At 49.0% G+C, this 13445-nt stretch overlaps 1 protein-coding gene across 1 annotated transcript in view; it reads left to right on the top strand.

Moving 5' to 3' along the window:
* Positions 1-242: 242 nt before the first annotated feature.
* Positions 243-13445, top strand: part of HYDIN (HYDIN axonemal central pair apparatus protein) — a gene marked incomplete at both ends in the record, with an annotated part of 102579 nt that continues 89376 nt past the window's right edge. The window contains 5 exons of the mRNA XM_079541219.1: positions 243-362; positions 1257-1382; positions 2424-2543; positions 5191-5325; positions 10590-10789. Coding sequence (XP_079397345.1) covers positions 243-362; positions 1257-1382; positions 2424-2543; positions 5191-5325; positions 10590-10789 — 701 coding nt within the window. The remainder of the gene's footprint in view (positions 363-1256; positions 1383-2423; positions 2544-5190; positions 5326-10589; positions 10790-13445) is intronic.

A 13445-nucleotide genomic window follows, 5' to 3' on the forward strand; every position in this document is an offset into this window, starting at 1 on the left:
ATCATGATCCCAGGGGCTTTGAGGTTGTTGGTCTGAGCACTCTGAGAGCAAAGTTGTAGCAGGCTGGCACTGCTGTGTTGCTTCCTCCTTTGTCAAGTGCATGGGCATGCTCCTGTCCAGGCGTCCAGCTTCAGCCTGGATGCAGATCCTGATATGTCAGTGCTGGCACTGAGACCTTACAGTTTGACTTCTCTTCTGGATTTTAAAAGTCCCATTGCTGCTTTTTGCAGGTCGGCTGAAACATGGCTACCAACAAGCTCCACCAATCTGTGGGATCCTCCAAAAGCCCTGATGGGTTCCAGAAAGAAGTGGTGGCACCCTTTAACCCAAAGCTGGTCACTGAGGTGGAGGAGCCGGTAACAGTAAGTACCAACTGTGGCCATGTGGAGCTGTTAAGGTGGGAAGCATCCATCCTCCATGTCCCCCTCCTTACTGCCGTGCTTCTCTGTTGGAGGTGGCTGTTGCAGTGCCTTGGGGACAGGCTGTGTGTTGGTTTATTTAGGGGAAGTCCAGGCTCTTGTCTGTGTGCATTGGAACTGAGCTGAGCCTATGAGGTATTGCCCAAGGACAGCTGGAGCTCCAACATGTGCTCCTTGCTGTGTCCCCATGGTGTGAGGCAGGGACGCCTCCAGCCACAGTCTGTGATGGTACCTGCGACTGCTGAGCTGCAGACTCTCTCTTCCTCATCCCCAAATGTTCCCTCTGCCGGCCAGAGCTGACCCAGTGCTGAGCCTCTGTTGAGGAGACATCTATGCAGACCTCTGCATAGGGTCTGTGAGGCCAACCTGCAGAAAACAAGCAGTTAGAACAAGGTAAATGAGGACTCGGACCCCAAACCCGGTCCTGGCACGGTGTTGCTCTCCTGGGACTTGTCCAGCAGTGACATCTCTGCACGCAAACATGTTGTGTGGAGCTGGGGACTTGAGACAAAGCTCCTCCCTGCTCTCCTCCAAGGTCACTGGCTCCATGCAGCAGAGCTAAAGAGGAAACAAATGCCCAAAGAGCAGAAATCCCCAAACGTGTCACTTTGAATCACAGAGGAGTGGCTAATGGGACAGAGCTGCTCTGTTGGAGCCTGTGCATTCCACTCTATATAATTAATTTACTGGTGATGAATATTTCAGCAGGTAACTTATGGGACTTCCAGGACTGTCCTAGTGGCTGCAGTTGTAAATGATTCATCGGTAGGGCTTGAACAAGAAAAGCCTTTCAGGAGGAAGGCCTTTCTGCAGCCCTGGCTGCGTTTTGCCTTGCAGCTGACTCCTTCTGCCTTCCTGAAGGAGATGTCCCTCACCACGGAGCAGAGGTTGGCCTGCACCCACAGCACACGACGGCCCCGCATTGTGCAGCTCCTGGACATGAGTGACACCTCCTACCAAAAGGTACTGTTTTCCTGCCCTTTTCCTTGCTGTTTAACCTGGCATTTCAGGAGCACGTGTGTCAGGCTTGCCCCCGGCTTCTCTTGGTAGCAGGGTGAGAAGGTCTTGCTGCCCTCTCGAAGCGCTGATGGTGCTGGAGTTCCTCGTACTGAGAGAAAGGCAAAATGCTTTTGCATCGCTGCGATGTTTTTAATGCTGAAGCCAATAGAAATAAACTGCTGAAATCAGTGCTACAGCTTAGCTACCCTTGCTAAAGCACAGCATGGGAGAAGGATGGAGTAGGAAACAAGCTGCCCTCTCCCATCCTTGCTCCCTAATGGCCACAGCTCCATTGCTGGTGGCAGCGTGGGCCCTTGAAGGCTGGGTGCCCTATGGCAGTGACTCAAGATTGATTAACAAAAACTATTTTATTAATGCTTTGGGTTGGGACCCCTATAGGGTGTTGGATTTGCCAGCTGCGTGGTCCTGCTAGGTACCCACACCTGGCAGAGGGAGCAGATGTGCTTTATTCTGGAGGATTGCTCAGCGTGTGACACGAGGTGGGTTGCTGGGCAGGAATTTGCCAGGCAGAGACCTGTAACGGGTTGGTGCTGTCCTGCACAGCACAGGAGGTGGAGGCACGTTGGATGAGTGCCCCGTGCGTGAAATAAATCATCCTTTCACACAGAGCTCGTGGGAGACAAAGATGCCAGGTCCAGCCTTACTCAAGTTGTCCAGTGACGCTTGACAAGAGGTGAACTTTACCACCATCCAGCGCTCACCCCAATTGCCTTTGTCCTACTGCATTGCTTTCCTTCTGGCCTTCTCTCCTTTGGCACCATTCTATGCTCGTTAGTTTCTGTGCTCCGCATCCAGATGAGATATTTGGGGACCTGTGGGACTCGATTTCTGTCTCAGGGCAAAGCTCATCTCAAGAGTTGGTCTTGGAGCCCTACGCAAACTCTTGGGCTTCAGCTCTTCCCTGAGTGCTCGTGGCTCTTCTGATGTCTTCTCTAGGACAGTGTGAGCACGCTGGCTCCTCTCACTGCTGTCTCATATCTCCAGTTCTCCTCAGTTGACCTGGATCAGACCTTGTTCCAGCCTTTCCCATCCGAGGTGGTGTTCCAGAGCTATGTCCCCTGTGAGGTCTACGAGGTACCCCTGGTTCTGAGGAACAACGACACGGTAAGTGCTGGGCTGCGTGTCTCTAACACTGTGCTGGAGAGGAGAGTGGTGTAATACATGTGAAATGCAGCGTGCCATATCCAGAACAAAGTGTCTCACATTCTTCCTGTCACAAAGACGTGGACGTGTTCCTGTGATATTAGAGTTTTTATCACTAGTTTTGACCATGCATGGGTGGGTTTTAACCCAAAGGAGGTTTTTGAGACGACATCCTTCCTCTTGAAAGCTCTGGACAGATGGGCATGTGGAGGGCTGCACAGTTCTTATCTCCTTTGATTGTGCTTCACCTTCAGAGTTGTGTTTCTTAGGTTCCTGCGAAGCTTAATTTGGTTCTGCTCAGGCTTTTCTAAGATAACGTGGCTTTTTCTGCTTTCCCTTTGGAGAACCACAGCACGCCCAGTGTAATGGGCTTTTGGAGGTCCCAGCCTTTACTTGAAATAATCTCATGAGCGTTTTGAGATTTCTCAAGAAAGTCGAGAAGGGAAAAGTTGGAAAAACATCAGCAATTTTGCTTCCAGTTTAAAGAGGAAAATGGAGACCTTTTCACTTTCAGCAAGGGAAACGTTGGCTCAAATGAGGCATGTGCCAAGTGTGAGCTGGTGGGAGCAGACAGGAGGGAGGAAAGGAGCTGAGCGGGGAGGTGCTCTGGGGAGAACATCGTGCGTGCAGGGGTTTCTCTTGGCACATAGAAGTAAACATCCTGGTAGCAGAGGAAGGTCAGAAAAAGAAAGATGTGATAAAAGATACAGCTCTGGCACAGAGGCGTGTAGAATTGTGGAATCATTAAGGTTAGAAAAGGCCTCTCAGACTGCCAAGTCAAACCCCAACCTACTCTACCGCGTCCCTCAGTGCCACATCCCCGTGGTTCTTGACCACCTCCAGGGATGGTGACTCCCCCACCTCCCTGGCTGCTGTGCCACTGCATCACTGCTCTTCCTAAGAAGAAATTGTTCCCCATATCCAACCTTCTCTGGCACATCTCGGGGCCATTCCTTCTCATGTACAAGCAATGGGATGTACATATAGGGAGAGGAAAGTGGGTGTGTGGAGCCCTCTCCAGTTCTGCCTGCTGGATATAAACAAAAAGCTCTTGGGGTGTGAAGTAGGTGGAGGAGCAGCAAGAAGGAGCCAAGTACATCCTGAGGCAACAGGTTGGAAATGGAAGACCCTTTGGCAAGATGGATGCCTTGCACTGTGTCAGTTATTCCTAGGGAGCTCTGTTGTTTTCCTTGTCTAGCGTTTAGCTTGGGAATATTGGAAAGAAGCAGCAGGAGCACCCAAGGAATAACATTTGTGCAGTCTGCGTGGACCCTTTACCTTAAAAATTTCCTTCTCTGTTTAAGAGTTGCCTCAGTTTCTCTTCTGCTATGGCTTCATTGCCATCAAGTCTTCTGGTTTCAGCTGCTCCGTTATCCACGTGGCTCTCCATAATGTTTGTCTTTGCCAGGTGCCAGCCAACATGCAAGCAGTTCATTTGCTCTATTCATGCTTTCTCAAGTGGAAAAGAACATCTGCATCAACATCTCTGCTGTTCCCAGTAAAAAATAATAAACTTGTACAGCTGCACCCTGGGATTTGTACGTCCAACGAGGGGGAGACAATGTGTGAATAGTTAATTTTTTTTTTCCAAAATGAATTAGTTTTTGAAGCTAGTGAGACCTCAGCTATTGGGCAGTGCTGATGTGAAAGTAAGATCCGTTCTGAGGAAAATCCTTGGCGTATTTTAGTGTATGGAGATAATAATCCCAGGAGGGGTTGTTATATTCTAATTTAGTTGGCTTTTGGTTGTGTGTGTTCTCATAAAGCTTTCTCCCAGTTTCCCAGATCCCTGTGAATCATACTGACTTATATTGCACAGTAGCTTGAGGTTGTCTGCTCCATAAAATCCCATGAAGTATATTGCAGATAGAGGCTCTGTGATGATTCAGACACAGGAGGGCTTTGATATACATGCTGCTCATGTCTCTTGTGAAGTTGCTTTTCTGCCTTCAGGCTGCTCCTTTCTCCCCTCTGAGGTGTCACAGGTGGCTTTTGCTGAAGGTGCTCATCTTCAAGGGGACTCAGCAGCCAAAGCATCTGTGTGCTCTGGGTAGGTTTGTTGATTGGTGAAGCTGCCTGTTGGCTGAAATGGCCTGTTGGAGGCTTTGAGATGAGACTTGCAGCTCTGGGATCGTATCTGTGCACCTGGATACACCTGCTTGCTTGTCTGGGGCTGAGACTGGCTTTTAATGACCAACCCACGCACCGAGTCAGTGCTGGTTACATATCTTAAGGCAGAAAATGCCTTTGATGCTCATGATTGGTACGCATAGCCTAGGGGGTTTCTAGGCAAGGGTAGTGCAGCTCTCTGTCATTTTGGCAAGTTGGCTGCTCTCATCTTTTGGACGAGTTCTCCCCCCTGCTCCCTTGCTTCTTCACAACCCTTTTTTAACAGGTCTCAGCCACATCCCTTTTCTTCTGTCTCTGTCTTTCTACGTTCTGCACTTTGCACTTGCTTGTACTCCTAGTGTATCATCTGCGTGTACCTCCGGGGCTAAAATTGCTTTGCAAAGGCAGTTGAGGAAGGAGGTAAGCTGCACAGGATCATATCTTTGCAACCTAGGTAGAAATAGAGAAAAAATCCAATACCTTCATGTCTTTCCTGCAGGTTCCTCGGCTGGTGAAGGTCGTCTTGGAGAGCTCGCCTTACTTCAAGCTGATCAGCCCTGGTGACGTGTGCTGTAAGGTAGCACCTGGCATGTCTTCCACTTTCCGCATCCTTTTCACCCCTGAGGAGAACAAGGTGAGACCTTGGGAGGTCGTGGGAGGTTGGTGTCTTTGGTTGGCATTAAATTCCAGTCCCTGAAGCCTGAGGTGTTGGCTTTTGGGGAGCAGCGCTGATTTCAGTGGGGTTGGGTAACTCTTCAACCAGGGTGAAGACTGTGCCCTCATAGGCTGAAAGCTCTTGTTTTGGACTTGATTCTTCACACGTTCCCTAAAATCATCTGTCATGGAGGCATGTGGCATCACAGAATCATTAAGGTTGGGAAAGACATCTAAGATCCCCGAGTCCGACCCCAACCCACCCCACTGTGCCCACTGACCATATCAGTGTCACACCTCTGTGATTCTTGAATACCTCCAGTGATGGTGACCTCACACCTATCTGGACAGCTGTGCCAGTCCCTCACCACTCTTTTAGAGAAGAAATTGTTCCTGATATCCAACCTGGATGTTTAATGTAATGTCTGTTAGGTTCAGGGGTGGGGAGGCCTCCCGGGGAAGATGTATTGCAAGAGTAGGAAAGCAGAGAAAATGGCAGGGGAGAATGTTGATAAGTCATCCTTTTTCTTCTAAGAGAAGGCTTTAATTAATATGAAAAATACTACAGAAATAAATAGATCCAAAAAGAGCTTCTCTCTCTCATCTGGCAGCCGCTTCCCTGCCTCACCCAGGAGTGGAGTGAGGATGATGCTCATCCATCCCTTCTGTAACCCAGATTTGCAGCTGTGCCATCCCCAGGGGTGCTTGGCCACAGTCCAGCTGTGAGCCTGGGTGGGAGGAAGCTCTGCATGTGGCTGAGCCAGCCTGGCACAGGCTGTAGACATTCCTCACCCAGCAGGAGGTTGGAGTGATGCAAAGGATGAAGCAAACGTAGGAATAAATGGGCAGACTCCATCTGCCCTGTTCTTCTATGCAGAGATGTCCCAAACTTGTGATCTTGGTGTGGCTGTGTCCTTGTGCATGAGGCTCCCATTCCATGCCACCATGTGCATTTCTGCACCAGGACAGAAGTGCAGTGTCTCTTTGGGCGTCGCTGCCTTCTTTTATTCGTTTGATTCTGATTTAATGTAACGCTTTGTCCCTTTCTCAAACAGCAGATAGAGAAAACTAAAGAGGAATTGCCCTGTGGTCCCTAGCTCCCCATGCCTGGGGAATAATCTGTTCCTTTGGAGTGTCTGAGAAATCATTTAACATCATTAATATTTAGGGTAAAAATTAGGTTGGCCTGGGGCGGTTTTCCAAACTACCCAAGAACTTAATCTATGATTTAGGCTTTGCAAAGTACGCCGTTGACTTTAAAATGTGATTTATCTGTACTAATTATTGAGCGTCCATTTTCGGGAGGTGGAGGAAGAAAACTGGTGCCCGTGGAAGGCAGAGCACTGCTCTTCAAGCTTAGAGAGACAGCGGGGCAATATGGGGACATCACCAGAAGCAGAGGGAGAACTCGGAGAGCATGAAGGACCGACGCTTTGGGAGTGCATCAGTAGTGTGGTCGGGAGATCTTCCCCCTGGATGTGGCCCTACTGGAGAAAAGTGGCACCTGGTGACCCTTGGGGGCCCTGCCAACCCCAGGCACTGCAACTGAGCACCTCTGCTGCCTCTTGAACACTCCATGACCCCATGGATGATGTGGAGAATTGAGACGTGGGCACCAACGCATCCGACTGTAGGAGTGGTTTAGGGTTTTCTTGCTTTGGCTCTCACTGCTGATTCATGGGAGTGAAGCACAGAGCTGGGCTGTGCCGAGCCCTAAATAAGAGGAGAGCACACACAAGTGGTTTGTGGCCAAAATGCCACGTGCCTCCTGAGCCCTTTCTGGAAAATGAGCAGCTTCTTGCTGCCTCGCAGCCATCTGGTCGTGTGCCACATGGCTGGGCTGTCACAGCCAGCGCGCAGCCGACATGTCTCGTGGATTGGCACCCATGTTATAAATACAAATGGATAATTCTTCTGTTGGGCAACATTTCCAATTAGTTACTCTCGCTGCCTCTGATTTCTGTGTCTCTGCATTCTGGCTCCGCAACGTGTCCTGCCATTATGGGCTGCAGAGCAAACAAGCAGTGGGCAGGGATATGCATCGTATCCTTCAGCTTTCTTACAGATTATCTAAAAAGGAGGAGGTTAGAAGTGCCCAGAAACATAGCACAGCTCAATCTGTTTTGGTTTTTTATTTTTTTTCCCTTGTTCTTTTTGCTGTAGCAATACAATGTTTGCAGGCAACGGGAGTTCAGTCCGAGGTTTGCAAAATTCATTTCTGATGCTCAGCGGAGACTGCGTTAATGCTCATTGATGATATGAAATATGGCAGGATGTTGAGTTATTGTGTTACTGGAATTAACTCCCTGAGAATTCAGGCCAGCCCTTCTAGGGGTGTTCTGCTATTCCAAATGCACTTCTGAGCAGACTTGTAGGGGTGAGGAGCAGGGACAGAAGATTGAGGCAGTGAACCTGGGGCAAAAAGACAAAGGGAAGCATCCTGTGTTGAGGAAAGGGAAAGGGAATCCATCCTGCTGTGGTGCTGTCATCACCTTCCAGCCTCTCATTTAAATGCCCTTTATGGTACCGTGGTGCCAGCAGGGAGCTTCCCTTTTAGGCTTCCCATATGACCCCACCTCTTGGCTCTCCAGTTGCCTGCAGCAAGGAATTGAGCAGTTTTTCAGTGTTTACCAGTTATGCAGCTCCGCTGACACCTGAGTTTGCTGGTTTATTGGGCAGTTAATTACTGTCATGCTGGCATCAACTTTAATGTGAGCGTGAGTTTGCAGAGAGCCTGGAATGACAACTCCGATGTGAGCAGCTGCTTTAATTTCAGTGGGCACTAGTGCAAATGCCAGCAGTCATATTTTGAAGGCTTGTAACTTATTGCTTGTTCAAGGTGAGTAAGGGAAAAGGCAGCATTGTGTGGTGACTTCTATTTTCCCTGAAACAGAGGAGTCATATGAAGGATGAAGCCATTTTTGTGAAAGGCTATAGCCTAAAGCTAGCTCTAAACAACCTTTAAAGCACATAAGTGATGCAACCCCTCTCTCTCCCAGGCATGTTTGCTTAGGAACACTGCTTATAAAAACTGCTTTTAAACGGCCTGCTGGGGATTTGCAGTTGCACAGATTGGGTTTGGTGATACCCCTGGAACCGTAACTGAGTGCGTAGCTGAGCTGCTGTCCTGGCAACACAACAGAGGATTGCAGCTGTCATTTCCCTGTCTTTGCAGCAGACCCCGTGCTGTGCTGTGAGCAGCCCCAGTGCTTGTGCATGGTGCCCCGTGCTTGCTGTTGGGATTTCAGCCAGCGCAGATGTTAATTCCTTAGCTGCTGATCCGCTCCCTCCATCGCAGCGACGACTTGAAAATGAGTTCCTGTTATTTCCCTCCAGTAGTTCCAGTTGCTGAAGTTTCTTTCCTCCTTATCCCGCAGCCGATCTGAACTCCCCCTGTCCTCTTCTGTCTACCTGGCATCTGCAGGGCAGAGATAAGGAAAGATGTCGTGCCATGGCTTAACAAGGCATGAGGCTTTCAGCCGGATTCACAATGCCCACGGTACAGTAGGGTGGCCAAAACAACAACAACAAGAAGTAAATGGCTTTTTTCATTTCCTAATGTGGCTTCTGATGATCTGAGTGGTCCAGAACATGAAATACCCAGATAACAAGTGCTTTGAGTTTGCAGGAGCTGCCCTTCTCTTTTATTTTAGAGGACTTAGGCTGCGAGATGGAGAACCAAATTGCTAATTCAGAAAGACTCACCGAAGATGAAACTCTCTTGAAACGCAATATTAGGCATTGCTGCAGTTCCCTTCCTGGTGTTTTACCTTCTAAAGATGAGAAACCAAAACCATCCTGCGGTTTCCAACGTGAATTTGAGACGTACTTAGAAAACAAGACCTTTCTTTATTCCTTTTTGTGTCTCGGATGCGATGGCATCTGTTACTGCAACCCTAACTGCAGTGGAGCAGGTGGTGAGCGTGCTGGGACAGCGGGTGCTGCTGGGGCCAGATCCCAGCTCAGTCCCAGGCCTCTGTACCCTGTCAGGCTCAGGGCAGGGCAAGGGAGCTGGGCACAAAGGGGTTTGAACGGGTTCTGGCTAAAGAAGCTTGATGTGAAGCACGGTTCCTACAGCAGTTTTGTTTTATTGTGTCCTTGGAGCAGCGAGAAAATGATTTCAAGGGAGTTCAAAGGGAAGAGGACTGCAATGGCAAGAGAGAGAGAGATGAGGCAAAGCTTTTATTGACCTGGCTGTAACGTGTGGCTGGTTGCAGTGGGGCAAAGCAGTGCCTCCAGCCCTTGGTGCTGCCCTGCCTTGCATGTGGATATCCATCTGCTCGGCCCTATGGCGATGTGGTTGGATTCTCCTTCCCACTGCTGACTGGCAGGCAGCTGAGAGGGGGACTCAGGCTTCTGACTGAGCTAAAGGCTTGAGGTGCTGGCTGTTACAGAAATGGATGTTCACACTGCCATAGGTAAGCATGCCAGCAGGGCACCGAGGCATTTATTCCGGAGGAGATACACAAGAGATGTAATTCGGGCATCAGCCGTGCCAGAATATGCAGCAGAGAGGAAGCAGAGCTGTCTTTGCATTCTCTGAGGCTAGGAGGAGATGTGAAGTGAGACAGAGGTCAGGCACAAAGAGAACTTTGTGAGGCAGGAATAGGCTGCACATGGGTTCCTGGGGTGGAGGGGAGTTGTTGGTGCTGAAAGTGCTGTCAGGGACAGTGTTTGGGGTGAGAAGATGGACAAGGTGGGCTTTTAAGGGGGTGTCCCCAGTTTTGCCATTGGTGACACTGTTAGGGTGGTGATGGGGAACAAAAGCCCCGCTCACCAACCTGCCGCTGACGTAGGTGGTGCGTCCTGTTTGTTATGTCCTTCATCCCCAGTCTGGCTGTTAACTGTGTGTGTGGCCAGGTCCTTTAGGAGATTACCTGAGCAGCCCTTGCCAAGCTGTGTGTAACTGAGTTACCTGCTGTGCTTTGGAGCTCAGAGCAGGTTCTTGTTCGTGCTCTAATCTCTCCTGTGAAATCTCTGCAGTGGTTGTTCAGAACCCAGCTATCAGGTAACTTTGTCCTCCTGTGGTGTGAAGCTGGCTGTCAGCTCGCTGGGAAAGCAGGTGAAGCCATGGAGCTGCTTCCTCTTGGCAAGCTAACAAGCCTCTACCAGTCATTCTACTGGAATTAAAAGTCATTAAATACAAGGTACTGCTGAATTATTGAATGAACGCATAGCAAACAGTGGCTTGCCTTCTGCAATGGCACTGAATGCGTTCCTGATGATCCCCCTTCCTTCCCGCAGGACTATTTCCACCAGCTCACCTGCATCACAGAGAGGGAGAAGTTTGTGGTGCCCATCCGAGCCATAGGAGCCCGAGCTATCCTGGACTTCCCCGACCAGCTCAACTTCTCAGTCTGCCCAGTCAAGCACAGCACCCAGAAAACTCTGCTGGTTCGCAATGTTGGCAACCGTGAGGCTCGTTACCACGTCAGCACCCACAGGTAAAGGCTGCCAGGCTGTGCCTTCGACGTGCTGAAGCCCTGAGAACAGCACTGTGTGGCTGGGGAGCTTTGGGTTTGGTCTGACCCCCACCACCCAATGTTAGGTGGAATGAGCTCTGAAGTGGAGTTGAGCAGATCCTGACTTCAGAGCTGCCCTGTGGCCCCAAACCAATGGTGATGGATGCCAGTGGGGGCAGGAGGTGCCCCAATTAGCTCATGCATGGGATAGAGCCTGAGAGGAGCTCCCAGAAAGCCAGAGGTCTGGGATTTCCTTCTCCCCCTCTGCTGCCTTCCTAAGGATGGACCAGGAAGTAGAAGGGGAAAGAGCGTGACATCCTTCAAGGGGGAAGAGGATGCTTGCTGCCAAAAATCCCCTTTGCTGAAGCCTTGCAATGGTTGGGGGTGGGGGGGAAGGCAGAAATGGATGGACAGAGAAGCCAGTAAACAACTGAATGAGTTCAAGGGTTGTGCTCTGCATTGAAGGAAGGCAGCCTTTGCATTGTGGAAAGCATGTAGGCAGGAACTTCTAAGTCACTACAGTTTTCCTGTGGGATTTCTACGTCAAGCTGTCAGAATCTAAATAGAGATTGACTGGGTGTTTAGCATTTTTCAATACTCTTAGCAACTATTCTATCAACTGATACAGCATATATTGAGTTCTGCTTGCTATGGATATTAAAAGTTGAAGTTTGGCAATCAAACCCTTCAGTCCCAATTTGCCACAAAGAAATGGGAAATGTTAGAAAAGCTTTATCTCCAACTGCACAAAAAAAGCAGAGCTCTGGGTAAGTGGATTGTATGCATTCAAAGATCAAAAGCTGATATGATTTCTCTTGCCTGTTGAGGGCATCTGTCATCTCTTCCATTTCATTACAAACTTTTGAAAACTGGCTCAAAATTTCAAGCAGATGATTTAAATCTTTGAATATAGGCAGCATTTTATTCTAATTAAGAGTGGCACTTGCTTTCCTTCTGATTCCTTCTTTGCTGCTCAGAAGTTCCTGTGTTCCTGCCTTTTTTTTTTTTTTTTTTTTTTGCTTTTGTTCAGTGAAATGTCACAAAGAATTCTGCAGTGGGAACCTCTAAAAAAGGCCGAGTTCTTTTAATGCCTGTCTTCCCCCTCGTGCCATTGCATAAGTACGCAGATCACAGAATGGCCAGGGTTGAAAGGGACCTCAAGGATCGTGAATCTCCATCCCCCCCCTGCCACGTGCAGGGCCACCAACCTCCACGTTTAATGCTAAACCAGGCTGCCCAGGGCCCCATCCAACCTGGCCTTGAATGCCTCCAAGGACGGGGCATCCACAGCCTCTCTGGGCAGCCTGAATGAATGGGATGATGAATGGGAAATATGGGGAGTGTGTGAAATGGAACTGAGATGACTTAGAATTGCCAGACTGCGATGAGAATTTGGGCTGGAAGGGACATCATCAAAAGAACACCCTGCTTGGAAGAAAACCAGCTTCAGAGTTTGATCAGGTTTGCAAGTAGCACAAAAGGCCCTTTACTGTAAAGCTTCCAATGTCTTCAACACTGAAGGTTCCTTCGCTTCTGTAGCTTCTCATGCCCATGTGCTGGGCATGGTGAGCAGGAAAGCCATGGGCTCTGGGCTGACACACCGGGATGTGAGTTAGAGCTGCTCTGCAGGCTAATAGACTGCTAGCTGACAATTGTCTTTGAGCAAATATATGTACACAGCCTTTCACGGAAGCCTTTCTCCTGCTAATGTTGGGGGATTGATTTCCCTGTTAGAGAGGGTGGAACGAAGGCTGCATCGTTATTAGTGAAGATTTAGTTGAATGTGTCGCTGGTTCTTCTGAATAACTTCCGTAACAATGTGATGATTAATTATCATCACAGAGCGTTTAGAATTGTGCCAGGAGCTTTGGAAATGAATGACTTATGTTCCCTGTCCTGGAGAGCTCAGTGTGAATGTAAGATGCAGTAATCAAGAGTTATTTCATGGGTGCTCTGGGAGAGGAGGCCAGCCTTACCGGCTTAAATTCGGGGCGATTTCAGTCCGTTCTTATTTGGAAGAGAATTTAAGCAGCTCAAGTTGAACGTGTTTTAATTTTTACTGAATAAAGGAGGCGAATCCATGGAGCTAATTCAGCATCATTCAGCTGCTCCCTGCTCAGAGGTCTCTCTTTCCATGGTGTCTATCAGACTACAAGGTCACATCTGGGCGACTGGTGAGCAAAGCACTCCTCTGTGCTGTCTGGCATTCTCTTGCCTGCGTTCCCTCTTCTTGCAAAGCTTGATAATAAATAATAGCACTATCAGCACACAAAGTTTCTCAGCCTCTCCTCATGGTTAAGGCACAATAATGGGTTTCTTCTCTGGTATTCAGGGATATAAATGTCGTTCCACTACATTTAAAACGGCGTTTGGAAGCAGATCGTAGGCCGTGCATGTATACGTGCATGTATAGATGTATATCGTAGGCTATGAAGACCATGAAAGGACGTGAATGTGGAGGACAGAAGCAGTGAAAGAGCAGAAAGATGGAGCTGTGAGCTGCTGATCCTGCACAGGACTTCTCAGCACTGAGAAATTGTCGTCGTCTTGAGCCTTGGATGCTTCCAAGATCCAACAGGCTCAGCTTGCTGGAACAGCTACAAGCTTGACTTTGGCTGCTGTACTATTACTAAAGTTA

The sequence above is a fragment of the Tetrao urogallus genome, assembly GCF_951394365.1.
Source record: "Tetrao urogallus genome assembly, chromosome: 12".
NCBI lineage: Eukaryota > Metazoa > Chordata > Aves > Galliformes > Phasianidae > Tetrao > Tetrao urogallus.